Source organism: Rhamphochromis longiceps, linkage group LG14, assembly GCF_057381845.1.
Source record: "Rhamphochromis longiceps isolate RC_006_pf linkage group LG14, R_longiceps_female_GT1.1, whole genome shotgun sequence".
NCBI lineage: Eukaryota > Metazoa > Chordata > Actinopteri > Cichliformes > Cichlidae > Rhamphochromis > Rhamphochromis longiceps.
The window spans coordinates 13597419-13625205 of record NC_140570.1 but is presented as its reverse complement, the minus strand read 5'-3'; the positions used below and the strand labels follow the sequence as shown (position 1 = coordinate 13625205).

The window sequence follows — 27787 nt, the reverse complement described above, 5'->3', positions numbered from 1 at the left end:
ATAAGTAATGAATTAAAAGTGGAAAATTGTCATAGCTAGCTAACTGTGTGCCTCAACAGTTAAATTATTATTCAGTGGCAGAAACAAACTTACACAGTTAACACCTGAAATGATATAAATAGCTAAGTATTACATTAAAAGTTGTAAATTGTCATAGCTAGCTAACTATATGCCTCATGAGTTAAATTATGTAGATAATAAACATAAAGGTTTAGATGGGCAGTAAAAATGATTAACTGTATGCATACATTACATTGTTAGCGCAACCTAATTGGTTAATAGTTGAAGTAGGTAACTAAACTTAACTAGACTGAAAGTTGGAAATTTATCTTAGCTAGCTAACGGTATGGCTCAATAACTGAGAGAGCTAAAGAAATGTTTTTAGAAAAAAAACAGAAGTTTTAACAAGCAATTTAAACGATTACCTAATTGTATAAATAAACAAATGAAATAGTCAGCTAAACATAATGGATAAATGATTAAAGCCTGTTTCCATCCGTAAAGAAAAACTATTTTACCTTCAGCAACTCACATTTTTATGTTAGCAGGTTAGCAAGTTGCATACCAAGTTTCGACTCAGGAATAACTCACAGTTTTCACTTGCGTGTGTGTGTGTGTGTGTGGGGGGGGGGGGGGTTAACAGCTAAAATGACATAAATAGCTAAGTATTACATTAAAATCTGGCAATTGTCATAGCTAGCTAACAGTTATAGTGAGCTAACAAGTTACAAGAGCTGTTCAAGTTGCTATCCAACTTGAACAAATATATACATAAAACAAATATATAAATGAATAGATTAAATAAATAAATAGATGAAAGTGGAAGCCAAAAAAAAGTGTGAATAAACTGTTAGCTAAAATTCTTGTTAACGGAACATAACAGCTTAAACATTAGGCTAAATAATCCTGAATGTACACCCAAATAACATATACAGATATATGTACTATAGTGTTGATGAAGCAGTGTTGTCCATCTGAATGGGGCATGGATGGAAAATGCTGGGAACCACTGATAGAAGTGAGCAGATTTCTCTTCATTATATTGATGCCGGTGACTCTGATGAAATGCAAGCGTGTCAACTGCAATACATTTAGCCACAAAAATCTCAAGAGACACTCCTAAGTGATTAATTGAGCAACAGCGACTGGGGTGGAGGTCTAAGATATTCCTTATTACACTAACTCGGTTTTGCTGATGTCAGTAGGAAGGAGGATACAGGAAGCGTGGTCAGTGGGACAAAGGTTGTGGCCTCTTTCTTTCCTGTTATGTCATTACCACCCTCACTCACAGGCTAGAGATATTGTCAACTGGGTTTTTGCATTCACCCGTACACTGTGAGACCTTCTAAAGGTCACGGTGTCCCTGTGACCTTTAGAAGGAAGGACATGGGGAAACTGTTTCTCCTTTGTTTCCTTGGATTTCTTCACTTCCTCTTCTGTCTTTCTACATCAGGGTCACCTGAGTGAAGGCTACGGGAAGCTGTGCAGCATCTACCTCAAACTGCTCATCACCAAAATGGAGTTTCACATCAAAGTGAGTTGGCCTGACCTATAAAACCCATCACCACTCTCCCTCGTCTCTCATTATCTTTGTCTCAGACTCTCCTTTTAGTGCCAGCAGGTCTCTGCGGGTGGCTTCAGAGAAAATTCCAGCTTTTACACTAATGGCCTCCCAAGAATCTGTAGTGTAGCTTTTTATGAGACATCTGAGTAGAGTTAAGGAGGGACCAGAATACAGTGCCGGTGCTGTCCCAGAAGGTCTGGGTGTTTTTTGCCAAGGTTGAGGATTTTCACCTGGAAAGTGGCAAACATGCATATGATGCATGCCTGCTAGTATGCATATTAATTCAGTATTACTAACAATTGCTCTAATCAGTTGTTTCTATTAAAAATGGATCACTACGCGTAGATTGACATTGCTATTTCACTACATGTTTTTAAATGGAGTAATCGAGTAAAAGTAGTAGGGTGAAAGTACAAAATAGTGTGAAATACTCACGGGGTGTTTCAAAGTAAAGCCTTGTCATTTGTATCTTTTGTCCGGTCTCCCTTCCCTCATCTCCAACCGCTCGTACAACTTATTTGACTCACAGTACTCAGACTAATTAATGAATCTTAATTTAAATAGCACATTGCTTTTTACAACCATCAGATTGGTCTGGTATATAACCGTAATCAGGACTTTTACATTGCTTTGTCTTTCAGAACCCTCGTTTTCCAGGAAACCTTCAGATGTCAAACCGACAGCTCGACGAGGCGGGAGAGAACGACGTCAACAACTTGTGAGTGTGGCGAGTCGCTGCTTCGGCTGCTCGTATTGTTTTTGTTTGGCAGACAGGACCGCTGTGCTGGCAGCGTTGCCTTTTTCTCAGCTTTGTGGAGCAAAAGTGTGAAATGCAAAATCCTTCAGTTGTTACTGGACAGTCGCACACGGATAATATGTGGCTGTTCATGGGGATAACCAAAAGGCTTGTTCTTTACTTTGACACATACTAACACTTTAACACGTTTACAGAAGATGTTTCATTTGAGGTATAGCCTCCACTCAGTATGATGCAAGCAGTCTCCCATCTGTGCATGGACTGCACAAGTGTCCGGATCTGTTGTTGAGAGATTGCTCTGCATTCCTGGATGAGTGCAGGCTGCAGCTGTGCAGTGGTTACTGGTTGTGGCTGGCCTTTGATGAACATTTTGATGTTCAATAGGAGACATATTAGGAATAAATGGTGGCTAAGGAAGTGCCTGGATATGCTCCCGATCCGGAAAGAGATGGTCACGTAAGCCAACAGTCCTGGATCGGTATCTGCTTCTTTAATGCTTTGATAGTAATAAACCAGACATGTTTTTGTTTGATATTTTCTCCCAAAAAAAGAGCAAAAGTTTGTGGAAAATCAGAAGAAATGGAAAGAAGTGTGTAAAAGAAGGAAAACACTCGTCTGTAGGTTAAAAGAAATCTAATGTTACAAGTGCTCTGTACCCATTTGTTAGATTTGCCATCGATGTTGTAATCTGAGGCGTGTATATCAGTGTCAGAGCCATCTCACGGACGCGGAGAGGTTTCAGTTGTCTTTTATTCGTTTTTGCGAGCCACATGGATCGAATTAACACGGGCAAAAGGAAGACATGAAAGAGCTGTCAAACACTTCATTTAGGATAGTTTGCCCATAACTATTCCTTTCTGGGCTTTTTGTTTTGTTTTGGGTTTTGCTGTTTCGAGGAGATTCCATGAGAAAGTTACTCTAGGAGAACTTGACTGAGCCGTAGAAAGTCCTTAACTCATCAACAGGACCTGTATCTGTATCTGCTCCTTTGTTCGATGAAGATCCTGATGAGCACTGCCGGAGCTAGAAAATGACCCCCAGCAGATCACTGGTGTGAATGTCTCTGACCAAACAATCAGGACTTATAGAGGGTCCTGTACTCACTGCCAGCACCGTGGAGTCCAATTGGAATTTGACATAGAATACCAGAATTGGCAGGTTTGCTTTGAGCACATGTGACAGACATGAAAGGGTCTTTAGAAGCCGTGGAGAACATTATGATGCCTGTAACGTCATTCAGCATGACTGTGTTGTTAGTGATAGCCTGAGGAGGTGTATCCATGACAACAACACCGCCATTGGGTATCAGTAAACCTTGGATCCATTGTCAGGCCCTACGCTGGTGCAGTGGGTCCTGGGTTCCTCCTGGTACATGGCAATGCCCGGCGTCATGTGGTGAGAGTATACAGGCATCTCCTTGAGTATGTTAGAACTGATGCCATTGGCTGCCCCTCATGGTTGCCTGACCTAAATCCAATAGAAACCCTCGGGGACGTTATGTTTCAATGCCACCAGGTTGCACATGAAACTGGCCAGGAGCTCAGTGATGCCCTGGTCCAGATTTGAGAGGAGACCTCTGCCATCCATCATCTTTATGAGCCTCAACATTGTCAGGCATGCAAACAAGCAAACTAACGAGCACCGTTATGAGTTTCTACAATGACATTTCGATAAAATCCCTGTGGCATAATGTTTTTTGTTTCCATCTAATGATGTGGCATCCTTGTGTTGCTAACAGATTATCCAGTCCATATCGGTGTAGACATCCAGCATGAGATCTGATGTGTTTTCAGAGTGTTTATTTATTTAAGTTTAGCATTTCTATTTAAATGAGCTCTGCGTGTCTCTCTCCTGTCCTGTAGCTTCCAGCTGACCGTAGAGATGTTTGACTACCTGGAGTGTGAGCTCAACCTCTTCCTGGGTGGTAAGTTATTCTGGTCTGACTGTGCTTATCTGAAACCGTGCGCATTAACATTCACACACCCACAGATGAATGCATCCAAGTTCACACTTTCACAGACAGGAATACGCAGTCTGACGGATCGGAGGTCTCTGCACAATGGTGCGCAGAAATAAAGATGATGTCATGATATATATATATATGTCACGTCAGAGCTCCACCTCTTCTGTTTCAGTTTACTGCCAGGCTGTTTGTGGATTCATGTTATATTTTAGCCCCCCTTGTTGTCTGGGTGAGTCATCCCAGGTTAATGTCTCTTGAAGTGTGGGTCGAGCTAAAAATAGAGCGCTGGGATGTGACCAGGAGCTCAGAAGAAATGCCAGGAAGGCTGCGTGCCTCCATTTATGAATGATCAGGAGGAAATTACATTCTGGTATCTATTTATCATGGCTTTCATTCAACATCCTGGTGATGTTATCAAACCCTCGTCCCCAACTTCACTCCTAATATTGCTCCCAAGCCTAAATCATATCTCTTCGTTACATTGGCGATCACATGTCGTGTTTTGACAAATCAAAAATCGAGGTTGCACCCAAATCTCTTATGCTGTCGTCAGCTTCCTCATGTGGTCTGTTCTCTAAAAAGCATCACGTCATCTGGGGGTGAAGAGGCCAGACATCTAGGTGCGTGTGTGTGTGTGCACGCTGTGACTAAGCAGGAAACCACACCTCAGCTTTACACATAGGCTCTCAGCGGCTGACTTTGGGGATAGTGTGAGCAGGGCAGCAGGGAAATGAAAGAGGGGGGCGTAATGACAGCGAGTCACACAATCCTGTTAGTGTTCAGGTTGCTGCTCTCTCTCTCTGCGTGACTTAAAACCTTTAAGTGCAGCAAGAGTGAGCCGTGTGCTGCTCTCAGACACTTTATTAGTTAATTGTGGCAGAAGCAGTAAAATGAAGAGCACGAGTTGATTGAGTCATGAAACATGTATGATCGATGAGTCTCCCACTGTTTGCAATAATTACTAATGCTCATGTGTGTATGTGTGTGCATTGATTTTTGGGTCTGCATTTATTGACCGTCTCTCTCCTCACAGTGTTCAGCTCTCTAGACATGTCTCGGTCGGTCTCTGTGACGGCGGCGGGTCAGTGTCGTCTGGCCCCCCTCATCCAGGTTATCCTCGACTGCAGCCACCTGTATGACTACACCGTCAAGCTGCTGTTTAAGCTGCACTCATGTGAGTCACACACCCCTGCTGGTCGAGCACACACACGGCTGCAGGCTCAATAACTGCAGCGGTGCTCAGTGTTGTCGTTACTAATATTGTGCAGTTTTTGAATATCACTGAAGTGACTGGAATCCCTTGTTAGACTGGGCCGATTTGCATTTATTGATGTCTAGCTAAAGTAGGATTTCGTCCATGGTGATAACTGATTATTTCCATTTTTTTATTAGTTGAGATTGTGCAGGAAAATAAACACGGGCCTTACTCTGAAACTTTTTTTTTTTTTAATCCTATATGTTGTTTATGGTTTTCTGACCTTAGCTTATGAGAGCAAATCCTCGGCTTAATCAGATGTGGTTAAGACTTAGTCTCACTGTGTTTGTTGACCAGTTTCAATCATAATTGTATTTTTATTTTAATGTTAATTGTTTTTAATGTTCAAAACTGGTCAACAAACACAACAGCAACATTAGGTCTGCAGCTAGTGATGAACAAAACTGCCATTTTTTTTTAATGCTTCTGTAATTTGTTGCTAAAGGTAAATAGTAGTCATTGCCATCACATCTGTCTAAAGCACAGATGTGCTTAAGCCATTTAACACTAACTTGTGACTCATTCAAGTGCAGTCGAATGATCAGTGGATGGACCAGTGTTGTGTCTACACGTAACAGACAACCTAACAAAGACCCAATGTCTTTACACACTTTGTAAACATTTTTGTGACAGACTGCTGGTAACAATTTCCACAAAATAGCATTTTTGCACCAACAAGGCAATTCTCAAAAAGCTATTAGTCTGAAACTTGGCATATCTCAGCGTGGTGTGCAATGTGTCCTTAAACAAATTTGAGGAAACTGAACAGATGCAGGACAAAAGAAGAAAGGGAAAGACTAAAAAAACTATCTACAGCAGATAAACAGCATCTGAAAGTCACATCTTTAAGAAATAGGAAAAAGACCTGACACAGGACCTGAGTGATGCATCTGGACCTTCAGTTGATCCGTCTACTGGCATCACTTTCAACTTTCAGCATGATAATCATCCCAAACACACTCCCAATGCAGTTTTGTTTGCCCGCTTCAATAAGTCACTGCACCTTTTCCAAGAAAAGTATAAAGAAATGTGGGGCGGCTCGACACTTTTGAACATTACTATACCTCAAATATTTGACATCATCATTTTGCCTACAATAGTAAAATCACAGACGAATAAATACTGTAGTATGGGCTTGTATTCAAGGTCTCACTCGTAAGCACCACTTAAGTACAAGCTGATGAAGCCCTGTGTCTCCTGAACTGCACTGGGTTTAGCTGTAGGATTTCTAGCCTTACCTTTGGCTCTTAATATTCCTCAGATGTGTGCATACTTAAAATCTCTGACAGTTATCTTCAAAGATTGAGAGATGCGTTTCTCCTCTCTGAATTGATGGATTCCTCAGAACCCCTCGGGCTCATGAAAATTTTCAAAGCCTCACTGGGAAAAAAAAATTAACCAGCAGCTCAGTTTCAAAAAGCCTTTTTCTTACTCTCTGGAAAGGTAGATGTGGAAATTTGCAGTTCTGAAGTATTCTTAATCAAATCCCCCCGTATGTGTATGCAGTCAGACATGTTTTAAAGTATCCTGATCTACCTGTCTGTAAGTAATTCCTGGCCACTTGTCTTTGTGTGCACGCAGGCCTTCCAGCTGACACTCTCCAGGGCCACAGAGATCGCTTCCAGGAACAGTTCAAGAAGTATGAAGTTCACTTTCAGTGTCTCACACACACACACACACACAGAGTTGGTCACAGTTTCTCTGAGCTCTTGTTACCGTGCTGAATGAATTTTTAGTGTCAGACCTTTTTGCTCTGTCTGCTTTTCTCAGTGAGGTTTTCCCGTTTCCTCTTTTTCATTTTTATATCTCTCCCCTTTTTGCTTTCAGGCTAAAGAGTCTGTTTTATCGCTCCAGTAACCTGCAGTATTTTAAGAGGCTGATTCAAATCCCACAGTTGCCTGAGGTGAGGACTTACGCACATTTAAACCACACCTAAACGTGTAAAAGTTTCAGTTCAAAGCTTTTATCTTTGTTGTTGAATCCCATCGTTTTTCACAACTGAAAATGAAATGTGATGTCACGCTTTCATGAAAATGTAGGCAAATAGATTCCACTGTGATGAACCTGACGAAACCAGGACATTATACAAAGAATAACCTCGTGCCTTTCTGATTGTCGCAGAACCCTCCAAACTTCCTGCGTGCATCTGCTCTGTCGGAGCACATCAGCCCCGTGGTCGTGATCCCCGCCGAGTCGTCGTCCCCGGAGTCAGAGCACGTAGTGGAAACGGACGACCTGGTGGACACGGACGTCCCCGTACTGCCGGTAACCAGATAAGCAGCTCTGGATGCTGTCTTCTTAAATTTGGCCCATCTGTTTGTCCAGCCAAATTATTAGGAACATCTGTGAACTCGTATAGGATCCAGTAGAGCTGTTCTGCCGCATCGCATAGATTTATATTTAAATGTGTCGTCTATCTAAGCATTTCCTCTGTATACATCTGGTTTGTATAGTATTAATTATGTTGTTTTTCAGATGCACATGAAATCCAGTGTCTCAGCTTATTGGAATATTTAATAAGATCAATTTAAAAAAAAAAAAAAAAAAAGGTTTTACTGTTTAAGGTCCAACCTTAAACAGTTTGGTGCAAATTATTGGTATGACATGGACGTGATCAGCTCGTTGCACTGCTGAAGTGTTACTGAGGGTTTGACAGAAGCTTTCAGCTTGTCAGTATTTTTAGCTCTGGTGTTTCTCATCTTCCTCTTGACAATACCTCCAAGTACGGTTCAGTTCAGGCAGGTCGATCGAGTGCACTAATGAAAAGGTCGACAAACCGTGGGCACGTGTGAAGTCGGCTTCTCCATAAAGTGCTCTAAAATCTCTTGGTAGACAGCTGTGTTGACTTTGGATCAAACACCTCCAACAGCAGCAGGTGACACAGCGCTCAACATCATCCCAGACTGCAGAAATCTCACACTGGACTCTAGATCCTTGATTTCCAAATGAAATACACAATTTACTTTTATCTGGAAAGATACTTTGAACCACAGCGGATGTCCTTAGTCCAGGTAAAACATTTTCAGTGCTGTCTCTGGTTGACAAGTGGTTTCATTTTAGGAATGGATCGGTTTCCTGAAGATGTCTGAGCGTGTGGTGCTCTGACCACAGCCTCAGTCAGCTCCTTCTCTGCAGGCTCTTTCTGTGCCTGCTTGTTGAGGATGTCAGTGATGATCATCTGGGCCGCTGTCAAGTCAGCAGTTCTCCCCATGATTGTGCTTGCGTGTACTGAACTAGCCCATCAGACACTCTGAGTAAATTACAATCCAAACTGTACAAACACAAACTGTAAAGGAAATGTTCTAAATACAAGAGATACTGGATTTTCATGAGCTATCATAATTATCAAAGTAAAAAAAAAAGTGGTGACATGTTTCACTTTAGGTTGCTATGTGATTTGTGTGTTTATCCTTTTCAGGCTCCTGTGGAGACAAAATTCGACGACCTGTTTGGCACCTCGGCTGCTATCGACCCGTTCAACTTCAACAGTCAGAACGGCATGCGCAAGGATGACAAGTGAGTGTCATTACAGGAGCAGAGTGACATGAATAAACACTTATTGTATATAAAATTGCCCAAGCGCTGCGTAAACATGTCTCTGGTGCCTGAATGGTACCGTGTGAATCTTGTTCTCCAGTTTTATGTAGAGCAGCAGAGATGACAAATATTGCCAAGTATTTCTAACAGTCCAGGACACACGTGTGCCATCGTACCCCAAATAGCTAAAGTTTTGCTTATGTTAACAACAATCTTGTAAGATCAGATTAGATTCATTTTTATCTGTGATGTTAATGACAGAGACCGGCTGATCGAGCAGCTGACGAGGGAGATCCAGGCCCTCAAAGAGGAGCTGGAGTCTTTCAGACTGGAGGTAAAAACAGCAGCTTTTTTCCTAACTTTATCCGAGCAGCATCCTCACAAAACGTATGACCTTTTCCCCCTCTCTCCTGTCCGTCGCCAGAGCGGCCGGTTGTGCCAGGCTCTGCGGGGGCGAGTCAACGAGCTGGAGGCGGAGCTTGCCGAGCAGAGCCACCTGAGGCTACAGGCTGTGGGAGAGAGCGAGTTCCTGAAGGCCGAACTGGACGACCTGCGGAGGGTCAGGGAGGACACGGAGAAGGAGCAGAGAAGCCTAACGGAGATTGAGAGTAAGGCTTTGTTTATTCTACACCGGCACATTATCTACTCAGTCAACGAGTCGAATTTTTGGTCATGGTCATCTGACATAGCCGCTTCACCTGCTGTGTGTGTGTCTCTCTGTATGTGTTCACGCGACTTTTACCAGGAAAAGCTCAGGCCAACGAGCAGCGCTACACCAAGCTGAAGGAGAAGTACACCGAGCTGGTTCAGAGCCACGCAGACCTGCTGAGAAAGGTGAGACCCTCTACTTCATGAGATCCTTAGATCGCAGTGGCCTCCTCGTGTCCTTTATTTCTGTCAAGCTGAGGATCTGTTGTCTGAATTACAAGTGTTTCTTTGTGTGTCTGTATGCAGAACGCAGAGGTGACCCGGCAGATGACGGTAGCTCGGGCGGCACAGGATGAAGTGGAGGCGGTGAGGAAAGAGATGCAGGAGAAGGTGAAGGCCGCTCAGGAGGCGGCGGACAGACAGGTGAGAACGAGGCTGGTTTGGTCATCACTGCCAAACGTGTACGGAAAGCAGTACGGTTTCGCTCCAAATGGTGTGCAGAGTTTGGTAAAGTTGGATTTTTCTGCCGCAAAGTGACCAAACAGGCTGTTGTTTTTAAGATGTCTGAAGTTTAATTTGGGCTTTTCTTGCTCAGGAGCGGGAGCAGCTCGAGCATCTTCAGGAGCTCCAGAGAGAGCTGGTCTCAAGCCGGGCAGAGCTGGACTCCCTGAAGACCAGCGTGGCCTCTTCGCAGCAGGTCTCCCTCTCCTCTCCTTTCTTCGCTCAGATCCTAAATCCAGATCCCGGAGTTGCTGTGAAAACTTACAAAACTAATTTATAGCCCGCTCCCTGCCCTTTAACATTAATCTATAAAAACACCAACTAACACAAGAGTGTGCGAAAAGATTAATGACATGGGTGACCTGTGTGATCTTTATGTATAAAGTCTTATAATGGGGCGCTGACACCACACACTCTTATTCTAATCATCAATTATTAAATGATCTCAGTCACTCTCTAGCTTGGCAGCAGAGAAGGGACAAAGTTAAATACAGCTGGTATCCTCCTGTGATCCTGGAGCACACCAAGCCTCAGATCTGCAGATTTTTCTTCGAAGGAGTCAGGCTTTCTTGGCATTTGTAAAGTGATCTAAAGCAATAATTCTCCAGGCTTTCTGAACGTTTGTCAGTTTTTCATCAGACGCTGGTTCCGGTTTGACCCAGAGAGCTGTCAGGGGAAAACGAGGCTTATCTCTAATAAAGGTGCTCATAGCAAAGCTTGTTGGAATTAAACAAATGAGGGATGCTCAACACTTTTACACAGTACTTTTAAATGGTAACAACACATCCCGGACAATGACTCAAAGATAAATAACCGCTTTTCTGTCACAATCGCGCTCCATAAAAACACACTCCGTCCCCGTCCATCATCCACGCCCTCCATTTCTTTTTCATCGTCTCCTCTCTTAATCACGACTGTTCCTGTACGCGAACCGCTTCAGAGGCTCAAAGCGCAGCTTGTGTTAGAATTGATATGCTAATTCGTTTGTTTGACATCAGCGATTGAATAAAACGATTTTCACAGTGGAGAAATTTAAACAGAATCAATTGTTATGTATTCATTTTTTCCCCCTCACCGCCTCGTTTCTTTTCTTATTCGCCTCTCGGTTTGTTTGTTGTTTTTTTTTGTCATTGCTGAGCTGAATAGAAAAAGTTGCAGAAAACAAAGAGAGAGCGAGAGATGAGAGCGGTAAAAATCTTGCACAAACATTAACTGCTTATGGAAACACGGATATTTAGTCCCTTACATTAGTGCAGCATTTCATTCCAGGATCTTAACTACGGATGTTTCAGAGGGGAGAAAAAAAGCTGGAGCTAACGAGATCATTTACAGGAAAATTCATAACGGGATAAGCGTAATTTAAACATAAATAAATAAATAAATCCCTGAATCATGCTGTTAACCCTCAGGATCCCCGACGACTGTACCGTTTCTCTGCACATGCTCTGTTCCCTGTGCCTTTCATCCGTCTCTCAGCCTCCCACTCCTGACTTCCTATTCTTTGCAGCATCCACTTATCAACTCCATCACTCTTTCTGTCCTCCTCCGCCTCTCTCCAGTTCTTTTCGCTCCCACAGCCCACATTTTATCGCTCTTGTCACTTTATTTTTCCTTCTCCCCGATGAGCAGCTCTCACACCGCAGCTTTAAAAAGCCTAACAGTTCTGTTTCTTCTTCATTTCCTCCTCTGTCTGTCGGACCTGCCGGCACCCAGGCTGTAAGTCTTTCACCTTTTCCTGCTTTTACACTTCACTATCTACCTGCAAATAAAAGGGCAGGCACTCGGCTCAAGTTCCACTGCTCTCCTCCAAAGACAGGAGGATGTAGCTACATTACAAAACCACAAATTCCCAGAGTTCCTTTATTTAAAGGTCAACCCCAAAGCTCTGGGGTCTGAGACAACATGGTTATTGTGGTTAAAGATGAAGTGGGGTTTTTTTGTGTGTGTGTTTGGGTTTTTATAGTGAGGTCAGAGCTCTTCCTGATCCCGACAGCTGTGAATTATCCTGACCATCCAAATCGTTTCCTTCTGTTGTTCTTCTCACTTCATTGTTTTTGTTTCGTAATCCCTCCATGTTTTATTTCCTCGACACAGTCGAGCGAGGTGCTCGGCACTCAGCTGGCAGCGTTGGAGTCGGAGAAAGCCGAGCTGGTCCAGTCGTTGTCGAAGGTGGAGGCGGAGCTTGCGGCCCGGGGGGAGGAGCTAGAGCGGGTCCAAAGCTCGCTGGTGACTGAAAGAGAGAGCAGGGTGAAGAGTGCTGAAACCCTGCAGAACCAACTCAATGAGAAGGTGATGAATTCAAACATCTCCCCTTGTAAACTTCTTAATTTTAGTCACTTTAAATCGAGCACGTGGGAGACGCGAGCGGCTCTGAGTGTGCAGATTGCGATGTTTGTAAGTTTGACTGTGTGCGTTTGTCCACAGGAGAGCAGGGAGCAGGCGTTAGAGAGCCAGCTGGCAGCGGCTCGTTGGGCCAGCCTGCAGGGCGCCGTGGAGGAGGCGGAGAAGATCATCCAGGACAGTCTGGCTCAGATAGACGACCCGGCGCACATCAGCTGCACCAGCTCGGCAGGTCAGAATCTGACGTGTGGATTCTGTGCAGTGCAACTGTGAACATCACCTCTTTGTGTAGCAGCGTGTTCGTGTGCATGCGCTCATCAAGTGTGTCGCTCCATCTCTGCAGACTACCTTGCATCCAGGTGTCAAGCCTCCTTAGAGTGTATGGAGAGATTAAATTCTACCAGAGTGGCCTTCCTGGCTGACAACACGGGTGAGACGAAACAGAATGTGAAAGAAAAAAATTAGTTATTTGTTTGTAATTTGTTATCTTTTAAAATCACGCTGTGTTAATGCTGTTAAATAAAGCTGATGAATATTTGTGATAATTTTTACTTTCTTTTTTCTGCTGTTTTGTGCAGGTGTGTCTGAGCTGGTGCGTGCAGTGACCCAGTCTGGCCACCTGGTGGGCGACACCATAGTTCAGGGTAGTGCCACCTCCCACATGGTGCCTGTGGAGCAGGCTGACGGTAAGATTGTTTTCTGTGAGAGGTACAGAGAGATGATTTCAGTTTATGGAGATTTTCATTTCCTTATCTGAACTGTTCTGATCCTTACACTCACTGGTCACTTTATTACGTACACCTTGCTAATACTGGGTTGGACCTGTTTTTTGCTTCAAAACAGCCTTAATTCCTCATGGCATGCTTTAAATAAGGTGCAGAAAACAACCTACAGAGATTTGACATGACAGCATCATACAGCTGCTGCAGATTTGTGAATCTCTCGTTCCACCACATCCCAAAGGTGCTGTATTGGATGGAGGTCTGTTGACTGTAGAGGTCATCTGAGTACAGTGAAGTCACTGTCTGCTTAGTGATGTGAAATCATCATCAAATCTAATTAAAAGCCAATCTAAATAAATGAGCCTTAAGCTGCTTTATAAAGAATAAATACATTCAAGGCGACGTAATGATGGAGGGAGAGCATTCCACAACCTGGGGGCCACTGCTCTAAAAAAAATCTCCTCTGGTCTTAAAACGTGTTTGTGGAACTACCAACAGCCTTTGATTAGATGATCTCAGGCTGCGAGAGGGAGCGTGGGGTTCTAAAAGATCAGAAATGTAGAAAGGGGCATCACAATTCAAAGCTTTAAAAGTCAGTACCAAGATTTTAAAATGAATTCTAAAATGTACTGGAAACCAGTGTAATGAACATAAAACTGGTGTAACGTGCTCTCTTTTTCGTGTCTTAGTTAAAAACCTTGCAGCAGCATTCTGGACTAACTGGAGACAGTCAAGATTCCAATAAGCCAGAGGACTAATGGCTCAGAAGGCCCAAATGAAGCTAGTAATGTCCAAATATCTAGCCTATATTAGTTAATATTCATTAACCTATGTAAAGAGCACTTTTGCTCTGTTTCAGGTAAAGTGTAAATCTGCACCATTTTCTATTCGTCTTTTTTCTGCTGCAGCAATCAAAGTCTGATTTATTAATGACAAACCAGTGGTAGAAGCATAATAACATCAAGAAAACTGGACAGTTAAAGGATTTTTTCTTTATACATTAAAAAAATTTATTGTTTGATGATCTGAAATGTTTAAGTGTGACAAACAAATACAAAAAAATGATTTTTCACACCATTGTCATATAAAAATGACTCACTTCCTTCATTCTGTTCATTGACCCCATTGTGAACCACTAAAATGTTTTATAGTATGTAGTATATACATATATATATGTATGTAATATATATTTATTTTATTTATTAATTTTTGGGTTTGTTTTGTTTTTTGCACTAAATTAGACAACATCAAAATAGCGTTGACATTTTTGTTATTTGTGTTTTGTAATCTTTATAAAAACCTAGAAAAAAACACCTCTTAATCTTTGGTATATGGCGAGGTGCTGTGGACATCCAAGTTTGTGACTGTGTCGATTTTTCAAATCAATACCATGGTTGCATCTACTGAAAATCTCTGTGAAGCTTAAATCTCAGTGACCTTGACTTCAAGGTCAGAGGTCAACTTTTCTGAAAATTGGAGGCGTTTCACATTTATAACACAGGTATGTCTACTAGGAGGCTCCAATTTGTATGGAATTTATTTCTGTAAACATGGTGTTTTAGGTCGGATTAAGGGACTGATGTGATGGTAAGGTGTCCGCTGCTCTGCTTTGAATATTGGAATTGCTAGTTCCCCTAGAGTTTTGGCCACCCCAGCAATCAGAAGATTCCCTATGAGCAAGCATTTAGCGACAGTGGGAAGGAAAAACTCCCTTTAAAAAGGAAGAAACCTTCGACAGAACCAGGCTCAGGAAGGGACAGCCCTCTGTCACGACTGGTTGGGGTGGGGGGAGTGAAAATTAAAAAAAAAAAAGCCAAAGTGATAATTATTGGAGCAGCTTAATTAATATTTCCAGTGTAATTTGCTGTTAATATCCTTTTCCAACCCCAGTTTGTGTTTTTATCACTTTGGTCCAGGGTGGAAGATGCCATGCTGGAGATTGACTCTGTATGGTTTTTCAGTGTTGATACTTGGGAACCTGTTGGAGAGGCCAGGGCTGAAAAAGGGATGCCGTAGAACCTGAGAGGGTGTTATCCACTGGTGTGCATCCAAGGCCAACATCTCTTTAATTAGGATGACAAATAAGCGTTGGCCATCTTCGGGTCCTCGTCTAAACATCATTATTTGTTCGAGGTCATCCAGACGTTTAAGTTTTATGTATCTTGTCTCCAAAGATTCATATCCTGTCTCATATTTAAATTGTTGGCTGGTCTTAAATGTCCAGCGCTGTTGGTTGTAGTTGTAGTTGTCTTTTGTGAAATAGTCTTCAGTGTACACGCCAGGATCGAGAACATGATCTGGTGGCTGACCCTGAGTCTCTATGATGAATTTCAAAACATCATATTTTTTTCCAGGGTAGAGTGGCACGCCTGTACCGAGCTCCACAGCCACCAGCCCCAGAGACCACATGTCACATGCTTCATTATAAGGAAGGCCAAGCATAACCTCAGGTGCACTATAACCAACTGTCCCCACACGGTCACCAGGCATCACTGCAGACGCAGGACATGCGAGGCCAAAGTCTATAAGTCTGACTTTGACTGGAGACTCATAGCGGTTTACAACCATGATGTTTCCAGGTTTGAGGTCAGCGTGCACTATTCCCAAAGAACCGAGGTGGGACAGAGCATTTGTGAGTTGACCTAAAATTGGCCTGACTTCGCTTATGGGGGGACACCGGTTATTCGGGTCCCCTATGTAGTCCACAGGCATTGATCTAGGAGTTCAAATTTCAGGCAAACCCGCTCTCTGTCAAGGAAAAAGCCGTTCCATTTAACAATGTTGGCGGCATCTGGATCCAACCTTCTCAGCTGCTCCAGGATGAAAATTTCCTTTTTTGCCTGTTGCAGAATATCAGTGCGGTTCTTGTTCACCTTAATAGCCACAGCTTGGTTGGTTTTGGTATCACGGCATTTGGCTACAATACCAAAGCCCCCTTCTCCGAGGAAAGCCTCTACCTTGTAGTGGTTTCCCAAAATGCTCCCTTCAACTATTTCAAGCTCATCTGAGCTGAAGGATGGGCTGGCTGACGTGTGTACGAATACTTGCTGAAAATTCAACCGAGTTTTGGAAACTGCAGTTGATTTTCTCTGATCTCTTGCATTTCAAGTTTGAAGGGTGCTGAAAGACCACAGGGTTTTGTGGTCTTTCGGCACTAATGTCAATGCAAGGGGAACTCTTAGGGTTGAAAAAGGGATGCCGGAGAACCTCCGACGGTGTTATGCGCTGGTGTGCATCCAAGGCCAACATTTGTTTAATTAAGCTTACAAACAAACGTTGGCCATTTTCAGGTCCTCTTCTAAACATCATAACTTGTTCGAGGTCATCGAGACGCGTCAGTTTGATGTATCTTGTCTCCAGGGACTCATATCCTGTCTCGTACTGAAATTGCTGGTCAGTCTTAAATGTCCAGCGCTGTTGGTTGTCGTTGTCTTCAATGAAATAGTCTTCAGTGTACACGCCAGAGTCTAGAACATGATCTGGTGGCTGACCCTGAGTCTCTATGATGAATTTCAAAACATCATAGTCTTCATTTCCAGGGTAGAGTGGCACGCCTGTACAGGCTCCACAGCCACCAGCCCCAGAGACCACATGTCACTTGCTTCATTGTAAGGAAGGCCAAGCATAACTTCAGGTGCACTATAACCAACCGTCTCCACACGGTCACCAGGCATCACTGCAGACGCAGGACATGCGAGGCCAAAGTCTATAAGTTTGACGTTGATGGGAGACTCATGGCGGTTTACAACCATGATGTTGGATGCAGAGGATAAGATCCAAGAAAAGATTTACTTATCTGTCAGCTCATCAGCGAGCAGCCGCAGAATCACAGGTGCAGCTTGGCAGGGGATGGAGAGTGAAGACAAAATCAACAATGACTTATGGCAAAGAGACAGTCTCAATGTTATTCTTTATTTTTTCTCAGTGTCTTCTTGGGGGTATGTGTATATGTGTACGTGATATTAAATGAATGTTTAAGTGCAGGACACTGGGTATACCGTATTTTTCGGGCCGAAAGGCTCACTGTCGATAACGGGCCTGTTTTCATACATAAGGTGCATTAAGCGAAACAAAACAGTCAGATAAGTCAAACTTTACTCTACTCAATATTCTTGCTTCCTCTTTTCCGTACCATTGATTCATTAATGTTGAATTCTCTCGCAGCTGCTCCAACTTCTATCGAGTGGGAAAAAGTTAGCGTTCATCCACTGGTTTCACTGTGCTAATCTTATGGTAACATAGCTGTGTCGCTAGCGATCACGTAGCACATCATTATATACCAGCTAGCCCAACTTCAGTAACCCTACAGAAGTCATTGCTGTTTAGTTTTCGGCCTTCATTTATGTTAGAAGTGGTAGCAGAGCTGTACGTTTTAATTTGTTCAGAAATCTCCCAGAACATGCTACATCAATGAAGTTAGCTCGCTAGAAACTAGCGAGCTAACTTCCTGCTAACTGTTTGATATTTCTCCTTCCACAACACTGACACTGAAAAGCTGTGTGAAAATGGATCTAGCTAGTGACAGCTGCCCTCTCCTCTTAGCCACAGCTTACTTCTTTACCCAGTTCTTCATGTTGACCATGTCTGCACACATAAGTCCATTGATGATTTAGATATGCGTTAACTTGCGCTTTTGAACAGCTGTACCTAATAAAGTGACCATTAAGTGTATGTCTGTTTATCGTGTGGCGGGACACTCACATTGCAGTCGCAAATAGTTCTTTAGTCGTGTTTTAAATACAGAATGTGAGCCAAAACAGGCCAGAATAGAACAAAAGTGCTGACTTCATGCAGATGTAATGTTTTCGCCCTCGGGGAGATGGCAAGTCTAAACATGCCCAAATATAATAGAGTTCTGGCCAGCACTTATTTTACTGCAACAAAAGAAAAAAACAAAACCTAAACACTGGGTCAAAACCACAGGCTGCAGAGGCTAAGGATCAATGAGGAGCACTTAGCTTTGACTCGGTGTGTGTGCTTCCATACATTGCCTGTGGAGCCTGTTTACAGTTTAGAGCAGGGGTGTCGAACGTACGGCCCGCGGGCCGGATCAGGCCCGCAAACGGGTTTAATCTGGCCCATGAGATGATTTTGTAAAGTATAAAAATGAGCATCAATTTTTCAATAAAGAAACTGCTGTTCCAATTGTGTCCATTGGATGGCGCAATAGCAATTGTGAGCTACTTTGTTTTGCCCACGAAATTTAAACCTGATGTGCTTTGGCACCCTTATTGCCCCAATATGTCTCTGTCAAAAAAGAGAAAAGTGGATGCAGAGTGTTCCAAGAAAAATGGTCATCCTCCTATTTATTCACGGGAGTGAATGGGAAAGCTGTATGTTTGGTGTGTTCCCAGCATGTTGCAGTGCTGAAAGAATATAACCTCCGTCGCCACTATGTGAGTCTTCATGCCGACAAATATGACAACTTTCAAGGGCAGCGGAGAAGAGAGAAGGTGAATGAACTGTTGGCGGGTCTGAAGAAACAGCAGTCTGTGTTTACTCACAGACATCAGTGATGCTGCAGTGAAAGCTAGCTACCTCATTGCTCATTGCGCTGGACAGGGTCGGAGTGGACTGGTCCCGCGCTGTCAGCCTGGCTACAGATGGTGCGCCCTCAACGATCGGGAAGAAATAATGGATTGGATTTATATAGCGCTTTTCAAGGCAGGCGTTGTAAAAAAAGTTCAGAGATAAAGTGCAATCTGCAAATGGAGGACGTGATTTTTGGACTTTTCACTGTATTTTGCACCAGGAGGCTTTGTGTTGCAAGTCACTGAAAATGGATAACGTCATGAAGGTGGTCATCCAAACTGTTAATTTCATCCGATCCAGAAGCCTCAATCACCGTCAGTTTGACAGTCTTCTCAGAGAGAAAGACCACATCTATGGCCTGCCATACCACACTGAGGTAAGATGGTTGAGCCGAGGTGCTGTGCTGAGGCGTTTCTTTGATTTACGAGGAGAAATTGTTGTTAAACGGTTTATGGCAAACCAGTGTTAGAATTTCATTCCGCAGAATGGATGCAGGACCTTGCATTTATGGTGGATGTTACAGAGCACCTGAATAACTTGAACAAACAGCTGCAAGGACGCAACAAAGTTGTCACGCAGTATTATGACAGCATGCGTTCTTTCAAGTTGAAGCTGTTATTGTGGGAGACCCAGCTCACTTCCCCTGTCTGAAAAATGTGTGCACGATGTGGCAGATATGAAGCGGTTTAAAGATAAAATAACGGGACTGTTACTAGTTTGAGCAACGATTTCAGATTTTTGGTGAACTGGAGAAAGACTTCAAAGTTTTTTGCTCGCCGTTCACCGTGAATCCCTTTGATCTGCCCGTCCGGATCCAACTTGAAATAATAGACTTGCAGTGTGACTCGGATTTGAAGGGCAAATTTGCCGCAGGTGGCTTGAACACATTCTATCAGGATCTCTTGCCAGGTTACCCCAACTTGACAGCCCTCGCTGCAAAACTGTTGTGTATCTTTGTGAGCAAGTTTTCTCTGTAAAGAGCACATCCTGAAGTTAGCTGACGCTCAGGATGTGAAGCCTGATATTGATGAGCTGGTGAAAGCTAAAAGATGCCAGGTATCAGGAGTCAAATAAACTATGCAACCCCACTGAAAGTGCTGCATGAGACTCCCTGATGTAGTTCTGTGATCTGTGATATACGTCTGTGAATCACTGAGGCACTGTGTGTTTGTGTGTTCTTTGTCCTCAGAATTTTCAAATAACTTGATGTTTTATGATTATTAGCTATGTTGTGCCTGTACTATTTTGAACATACTGTCCACAGGCTCTAGATTTATTTTTATGTTGATCGTATTAAAACAAAGAAAACAATCTGAAGTTGTTGTTTTTAAGTTATATATACAATGATTTTACCAGTCCGGCCCACTTGAGAATAGACTTTTCTCCATGTGGCCCCTGAACTAAAATGAGTTTGACACCCCTGGTTTAGAGCAAATCATCTGGCTGTCAGGTGCTGCAGAGTTATATTTTGGCTTCCTCCTGTCAGAGTGTTCGTCTGCAGCGGTTGACACGTCTGAGGAGATATCGGTTTAATTAACACTCCAGCTTCAGCTGCTTGTGGCACAGTCATATCCCAGAGTTCAGAGTATAAATCTGGTAGCTCAAACACTTAGTGTGTGTGTTTGTGGATTTATAACCCGTGCATCCTTCCTGCCCCTTTTTGTGTGTCAGCCCTGTCAGAGAGTGTGAAGGTGTGCGGGGCTGAAGCTTTGGCTCTGCTGGGACTGATGAAGCAGCAGGACGGCCTCGCTGCAGCGGACAGCGGCAAGCTGAAGGCAGCTCTGGAGGCCGTCCTGGCCACGGCAGAGGTGGGTAGAGATAAAGAGTCGCTCTGTCTCCGCAGCCGCTTTGTGATACGATGGCTAATTTCTCCCTTAATGTGAATACTTGACTTTCCGCTGTTTCAGAAATTGCGTCCTCAGGGTTTGGAGCTGCAGCAGGGGGAGCTGGGAGACCTCGTGGAGCAGGAAATGGCTGCCACTTCTGCCGCTGTGGAATCAGCCGCTGCCAGGATAGAGGTGCATAAGTGTGTTTGGGAGGGGTGTTTAACTTTGGTCATCAGGCACCAGGTGTTTGTGCGAGTGTCCACTGTGAAAACATTGTCCCCTGTTTGACTTTGCAGCAGTATTAACCTCTCACTCTTCTCCCCCCCTTATGCTCCTCTGTGCGCGCCAACAGGAAATGCTCAACAATTCTCGAGCAGTTGATACAGGAATCAAGATGGAGGTCAACGAGAGGTAATGCTCAGATTAGGACTTGTTTTTTTTGGAGGGGGGGCACCGCACGGAAGCTGAGCAGATTATCTTTTTCCTATAACATCATTTTTAGTTAAATGTGGGTTTCCAAAGATAACTGACTGTCTGGCTTTTAAAGCAGCTGCAACCGTGAGCCTTTCTACACTCATGCAACAGCGTAAAACTCGGACGAGCGGACATTCAGCGACCTTTAAATGAGTTCAGAGTCATGTAATGTCCTCGCTCTAACCAGGCAGCACCCTCCTCCTAAAGCAAACAGTCACACAGTGCACTGAAGCTCTGATATAGACCTGCCAAACATAGCACAGACAACAACACCACATTTTACCTCTAATTAGAAACAAACTTCAACCTCAAGCTTTTTAACTTCCGGTGGTTTTGTTTTGGTTTCTCTTTCCTGCACAGCAGCAAAATGCTTTTGAACTTTAGAAGAAGTTGAGTCATCTCCAAAAACTAACTCAGCATCTTCTTCAACAACAAGAAGCTCTCCACAAACCTTCACCAAAGCAGTGTTTACCTTCAAGGGAATAGTGCTGTAAATAACTAGAAGTCACTATATAACATGATACTACAGTATATTTCCTGAAAATACTTTCTTTATAGATATAACACATTTTGATGGAGAGGTCAGAGGTCAAATGTGACACAATACGTTGACGATACACCCCACACTTGTAAGAATCATAGTTTCTAAATTGGAGGCTTTTTGTTAATTTTCCACCAATAAATGTTTAAGTGAACTTTGAAGATGTGAGCTAAATTTTAATGGATTGTTAACATGACCTCACTCTACACCACTACAAAGTGTCAGAATGACACACACGCATACAAACATTACCAAAAATGTGCAAATGTTGTGTTTTTTGGTGGCGTTTTGCCTCCTTGGCAGAGGCGAGTGTTCCTAAGAGAGCGGCGAACTCCTCCATCTCATTTTGAATAAATAACACAGACACAAGCCTGCAGGTATCTGTTTGTATTCTGATGTGCGCAATCTGAGGAAATGAAGCGGGAAAGGAAAGGGAGGTGGTTTTCATCAACCGCGAGATGTCGGATAGTCACCTGCTGAGTGCTGATGTGTGAAGAGTTTCATAAATTCAACCACAAAACCAGGACAAAGCTTGACATTTGAAGCCAGCCTGACACTTGTCTTCAATGCAGTATTCTGTCTTTTCAGCCTCATTAAATAAACGTCGGCCGTTTGTCGGACCCACAATAAAAAAAGATCGGGTTGATTAGGTTTCTCTGGTATTCATCCAGGCTGTGTATTAACTCTGTGTGCAAATTAAGCTAATTAAACTTTCTCTTAACTCTCAGGGTGACTTAATTATTCATGTAAAAAAGGAAAAAAGTGTTTAATCTGTAGCTGCTGTGGGAGATGATCATGCAGAGGAACAAACAGCCACTACAGCTGTAACCAAAACAAAACACACAAACTGCACTGAGGATTTGGGTCAGTGGTGCATCAGTCGAGCATTAGCTATCGCTACAAGCTGCGTTCAAGTTATCTGCAGGTACAGCTTCTGAGCTACATCAGGCTTGCTTGAGCTGGAGAGCTGCAGGCAGTGATTGTCTTCTGCTCTGTCGCCCTCTGCAGGATCTTGGCCTCCTGCACAGAGCTCATGCAGGCCATCAAGGAGCTTATTTTGTCTTCCAAAGATCTGCAAAGGGACATCGTAGAGAGTGGAAGGGTGAGTCACACTGCAGCTTTATGTTACTGGTATTTTAGCATAGTTTAAATAAACTCAATATCTAACATCTAATTTAAACATGTTTGGTGTTTGTCCACCAGGGGGCAGCCTCCATGAAGGAATTTTATGCCAAGAACTCACGCTGGACCGAGGGCCTGATCTCTGCCTCCAAAGCGGTGGGATGGGGCGCTACAGTCATGGTGTAAGTAGCCTTCCTCTCCTCTGTGAGTCTTCCTCACAGCAAAGTATTAAAGTGCTTGAAGGCTGAGTGCTTGCTGTGGGAAAGTTGTTGATGATGATGATGATGAGCAAAGAGGAGACTTTTTTTTTTTTAGAAGAAGATTGATAAAGCGAACACTTTAAGGCTTGTGAGGTTATTTACAAAGTTTTAGTTTCTTCTGAGCGTGATGCCCAGGAGCTCTGGCTAGTGACAGGGAAGATGACATCGCAGATGCAGACTGCTTCCTCTGAAGCGTTCCTGGGCGCACTTAGAGATGGGATTAGGTCGGGCAGTCGTTCAAAGCAGAAAAGGAGCAAAGTGAAATTGTTCAGGCATCCAAGCAACCTCCTAGATGTGGCGTTGGTACAGACTCTGTTAGCTGAGTCAGTGTTCCCCAGGATGAGCTGCGCTCTCTGCTTAAAGTGCTGTATTTTCAACAAGTGGAATTGCCAAATACAAGAAACCAGTAAAACTATATTTAAAAAAACCTTTGAATTTCAACCACAGGTGGACAAACTTAACAGTTTTGTTCATGTCCTGTAGTAATGATGGCTGTTATCTAATGTTATGTAAATGTTATGCTATAAACGCTTACCCTGATGTGGGGTATAGTTTATGTTTTAAGGAGTCGTTTTCGTTGTTTCTATGTGTGCTTTGGTTTAAGATGCTAGCCGCGTTAACACTATAAAAATCTCCAGTGTATAAAAACTCTGTTTCCACTTCCTTTCTAGCTTTAAATTAAAATCAGAGCTTCCCTTGAGTTTGTTTTGCACTGTGTTGTTGTTGCAGGGATGCTGCTGACCTGGTGGTTCAGGGCAAAGGGAAGTTTGAGGAGCTGATGGTGTGCTCACATGAAATTGCTGCCAGCACAGCACAGCTCGTGGCTGCTTCCAAGGTGAGCAAAGAAGTTGAGCTTTTTTTGAGAAAGCTGAAAACGTTACTTTAGCAGTTAACTCTAGGGAAAGATGTTAAAGATTTCACGTCTCTCGCATTATTGCTGCTCTCCTTCTGCAGGTAAAAGCAGACAAAGACAGCACCAAGCTGCACCGCCTGCAGCAGGCGTCCCGCGGCGTCACACAGGCCACCGCGGCCGTCGTGGCCTCCACTAAGTCTGGGAAGTCCCAGATTGAAGAGACAGGTGAGTTTTAGTTTCCTATTTCCTGCTACCTTAAAAAAGAAAGGAAAAAAAACCAAACAACCACAAAATATTTATGCCGGTCTTTTCTAGACACTATGGACTTCTCCAGCATGACTCTCACCCAGATCAAGCGACAGGAGATGGATGCACAGGTGAGCGAGCAGCCGACAGTCTTAATTAAATCAGGAGGTGACCGTAACTTCATCCGAGAAGCTTTTCACAAGGTGCCTTTCATTGGACGTGGAGTAAAAATAGTCTCTCCCTTTTGGCCCCAAAATAATCACAAAGTCTTATTTTTAACGAGCGAGCCGCTCGGGTAGGCGTGCCGATCCGAGACTCTGAAGGTTCGTTTTTCATCGTGAGTGAAGCCAAGGTTCATGTGAACACTTGAGTCTGTGTTGTGGCTTTGCTTCACCCACACTGAAAGAAAAACACGGGAAGCTCTGAACCTTCTCTCACACACACAGACACACACACACAGCTCATTGTTGGAAACGCACACAGGGCTCCTATTTTAAGATGTGTGTTTTAGTTTAAGTCAGACCTGTTTAAACAACAGCTTTCATCTGGTTGTTTAGAAGGTTTTCTCTCACTCACACACAAACACACGAGCCTGACATAATTCAGCCTGGATGACAGTTGGATTTTCCGTGTTTGAGAAAAGTTAAACAGCTGTATCTGTATCACACCGTGACACCCATAAACCCACGCTGGCAGCTGTGGCTGCGTTACGTACAGTTTTAAATGTAATAAATCATCAGCTGTTGCTCGATGAAAGGTCGTCTTCTCCCTTGTTTGTTCAGCTTCGAGCCGATCTGTTTATAGTTTTTCGTTTTCCAGGATTTGAGAGGGGAAAGTGATTAACAGTCCTGTGAACGTGTCGGCGTCTCCACAGGTCCTGGTTCTGGAGCTGGAGACCCGTCTGCAGAAGGAGCGAGAGCGTCTCGGCGAGCTGAGGAAGAAGCATTACGAACTGGCCGGCGTAGCAGAAGGCTGGGGCGAGGATGAAGAGGGTGGGCACCTGCGTTACAATTTATGCACGGTTTTAAAAAAACCGTAGCAACAAAAACACTTAAAATCTGTCTCCTCCTCGTCCTCCACAGGCACAGGCTGATCCCCGCCACCGGTGTCGTCACCCCACTCCTCCTCAACCCAGAAGACCGGCTTCTGTCTGCCTCTTTCTATTTATAGACACACTTTTCAGCCTTTCTTCTCCCTTGTTATTTTTTTAATTATTATTTGTTTGTCTGTTATCCAAGCCAAATGAAAAGGTGCTTCTTTTCTAAACCCGCTTCTCCACCCATGTCCCGAAGCTTCCATAAAGGACAGCACCAAGGGCTCAGCAACAGCGGAGGATGGGTGGGGGTGTTAGTGGTATCGGAGGGACGAACACGTGCACACGAGGAACGGTGTGAAAGACGACCCACAGCCCGGCTTCGCGGCCTTCCCCCCCCGCTCCTCCTCCTGGACTGTGTTGGGAAAACTCAGCGGCGAGGTCTCTTATTGTCGTTTCCCTCCTCGCTGCACAAGTTCTACTCGTCATCCCGGGACGCACCGCACAAAGGGCGAACTCTGAGGAGCAGGACGGAGGGGGGAGATGAGTCCACCCAGCCCACATTCGTGTCTCCGTAACATAGACGGCGTGCTCTCCCATTTAAAAACAGATGTTTTTGTCCTGCGCGTGAAACCGCGGGAGCCCGAGACGCTTCTTTTTTTCTCACTGTGAGTTCTCACCTTATTGAGTCCGCTTCGCTGGACTTTCTGCCTTTCACCTCCTCACCATTGTAACGACCATGACTGTTAACTTAAACACCGACCCCTCCCACACACACAGACACACCCCTGATTTTTGGTCTTTATTTTAATAAGCGCTCAAATAGAACGGTCCATGTGCAGGAGGGTTGGGTTGCAAAGTAGCACACACACACACACACACACACACACACGGTCCCTGTGAACTACCTCATGCTACATCATTGGAGGTAGCCGTGCATCAGGGGAAGGTTTAGATGAGCAGGTTTGCTGAAAACACTAATAACATGGGTCTGATTTTTCAGATTTTCCTTCTTATACTGGTTAAACTGGGGAACAGGGTAGCGAGAGGCAGCCCTCTTTATTATCGTTATTTTTTTTAAATATAGAGCTCGTTCTGATGTCTTTTTCTCTTCATCAAAACACAAGTTTTGCTCCTCGGTTCAGTAAAGACAGAGACCCTCCTCTGCTGTCTCGTCACAAGCTTAGCCCAATAAATCAGCAGGAGAAGAAATATCCATGAGAACTTTGACCTTTCTTGAAGTCAGACTTAAACGAGGACTCGAGGCCATTCCCGCTGCACAAACCTTTAGATCGGCCCGGTTTGATCACGTGACCCAGCCTCTCGCCACGCACAGCGGGGGACCGACTGCCGTTATTTTCCCTGAATTCCTTCTCTGAGTGACAGAGGGATCACAGGGTCTGGGACGAAAGCAAACTGCAGTGTTTTTTCAATAGCTTCCTAAAGACCAAGTAGCTGTGGACATAAACTACAAGCCTCCTGTTGTTGGAAATAATATTTTGCTTGCTTTTAAGGATTCGGTTTAACTTAAACAAAACAGTTAGTTTCCTAACTTCCTGCTGAACCCGACGAGCTGCCGTTTGGCTCTGGACTCTGAAACCTGAGACGAGCAGGTGTTTATCTTCAACCCTCAACACGTTACTTACCTTCTTTCTATTCGATGACCCGCGGTTGGTGGTGGTGGGGGTTTGTCTCTCTGTGTCTTAACGTACTTTAGTTTTGGACGCTCCGCTTCAGCTGCATATCTCTAAAAGGTTGTGACACTGGGTAATTTAACAGCTGCTGGTCGAATAGTATTTGCCAATAATAATAAGAAGTATTATCTGCAGTGCTATTGAGTCCAGGTCTTTTTGTACTAAATGATTTTTAGCTGTAGTCTGTCACTTCTTCCACATCTGGACAACACATCTGGTAGCTGACTTCAGTAGAAGAAGAAAACCTCCATAAAAGAAAGGAGCATTTTCTTTGTATGGATTTTTTTTTTTTCCAAGTGTCTTGAAAGACTGGATTGCACCTCGAGTGATATTTTGGGTTTTATTTTATTTTATTTTATTTTTGCCCAAATTACCTTTTTATTAACCTCTCTCTCCCTTTTTGGCTCTCTCTCTGGTTCATGTCTGTTTAGTCCTACCAGCTCAGCCAGCCTTTCAAACTGCCTCACACTGTAGTCAGAGAGAAACAGATACTCACATAGCAACATTGAAATATGTCTTTGTATAATATACTAAAACTATGTTGGTGGGTTTGTTTTTATTTTTTCAGTTTTTAAAAATAAATATTTCAGCTCATTAATACAGACCATGGCGTGACTGCGTCTCCTTCTTTCCCTCGTTGGATCTTAGTTCTGGGGAACAAACCAAAGCCTGTAAAGAGCACAGTTTTGAGAAATGTTAGTATTCTTGGAAGACGTCAACGTTGCACAACAGTCACTGATTGATAAATTACTTTAGTCTTTGCTCCGTTAATCCTTTTACCTGATAACGCGGTGGTCGCTGGGCAGATTTTGAGGATTTCCAAGAAATAAGTGAATAGCTGGTGGAGATGACGTGCAAACAATGGCATCCTTATGTGCATGAGAGCGCAGTGGTGGGAGGGTGCAGCGGGTGTAGGCTC

The 27787-nt window shown here is 43.7% G+C and overlaps 1 protein-coding gene across 2 annotated transcripts in view; it reads left to right on the top strand.

Annotated features, from left to right (window-relative positions):
- Positions 1–27472, top strand: part of hip1 (huntingtin interacting protein 1) — a 54705-nt gene extending 27233 nt beyond the window's left edge. For both annotated transcript variants that reach the window (XM_085379462.1, XM_085379463.1), the window contains 27 exons: positions 1454–1534; positions 2206–2282; positions 4184–4245; positions 5318–5458; positions 7121–7178; positions 7367–7442; positions 7661–7804; positions 8958–9055; positions 9338–9410; positions 9501–9684; positions 9822–9910; positions 10031–10147; positions 10320–10421; positions 12320–12514; positions 12650–12797; positions 12909–12995; positions 13144–13251; positions 20491–20627; positions 20727–20837; positions 20998–21056; positions 22669–22762; positions 22864–22964; positions 23772–23877; positions 23997–24120; positions 24211–24272; positions 25016–25133; positions 25224–27472. In XM_085379462.1, the coding sequence (XP_085235588.1) occupies positions 1454–1534; positions 2206–2282; positions 4184–4245; positions 5318–5458; positions 7121–7178; positions 7367–7442; positions 7661–7804; positions 8958–9055; positions 9338–9410; positions 9501–9684; positions 9822–9910; positions 10031–10147; positions 10320–10421; positions 12320–12514; positions 12650–12797; positions 12909–12995; positions 13144–13251; positions 20491–20627; positions 20727–20837; positions 20998–21056; positions 22669–22762; positions 22864–22964; positions 23772–23877; positions 23997–24120; positions 24211–24272; positions 25016–25133; positions 25224–25234 (2763 nt within the window). In that variant the 3' untranslated portion in view covers positions 25235–27472. The remainder of the gene's footprint in view (positions 1–1453; positions 1535–2205; positions 2283–4183; positions 4246–5317; positions 5459–7120; positions 7179–7366; positions 7443–7660; positions 7805–8957; positions 9056–9337; positions 9411–9500; positions 9685–9821; positions 9911–10030; positions 10148–10319; positions 10422–12319; positions 12515–12649; positions 12798–12908; positions 12996–13143; positions 13252–20490; positions 20628–20726; positions 20838–20997; positions 21057–22668; positions 22763–22863; positions 22965–23771; positions 23878–23996; positions 24121–24210; positions 24273–25015; positions 25134–25223) is intronic.
- Positions 27473–27787: the final 315 nt, after the last annotated feature.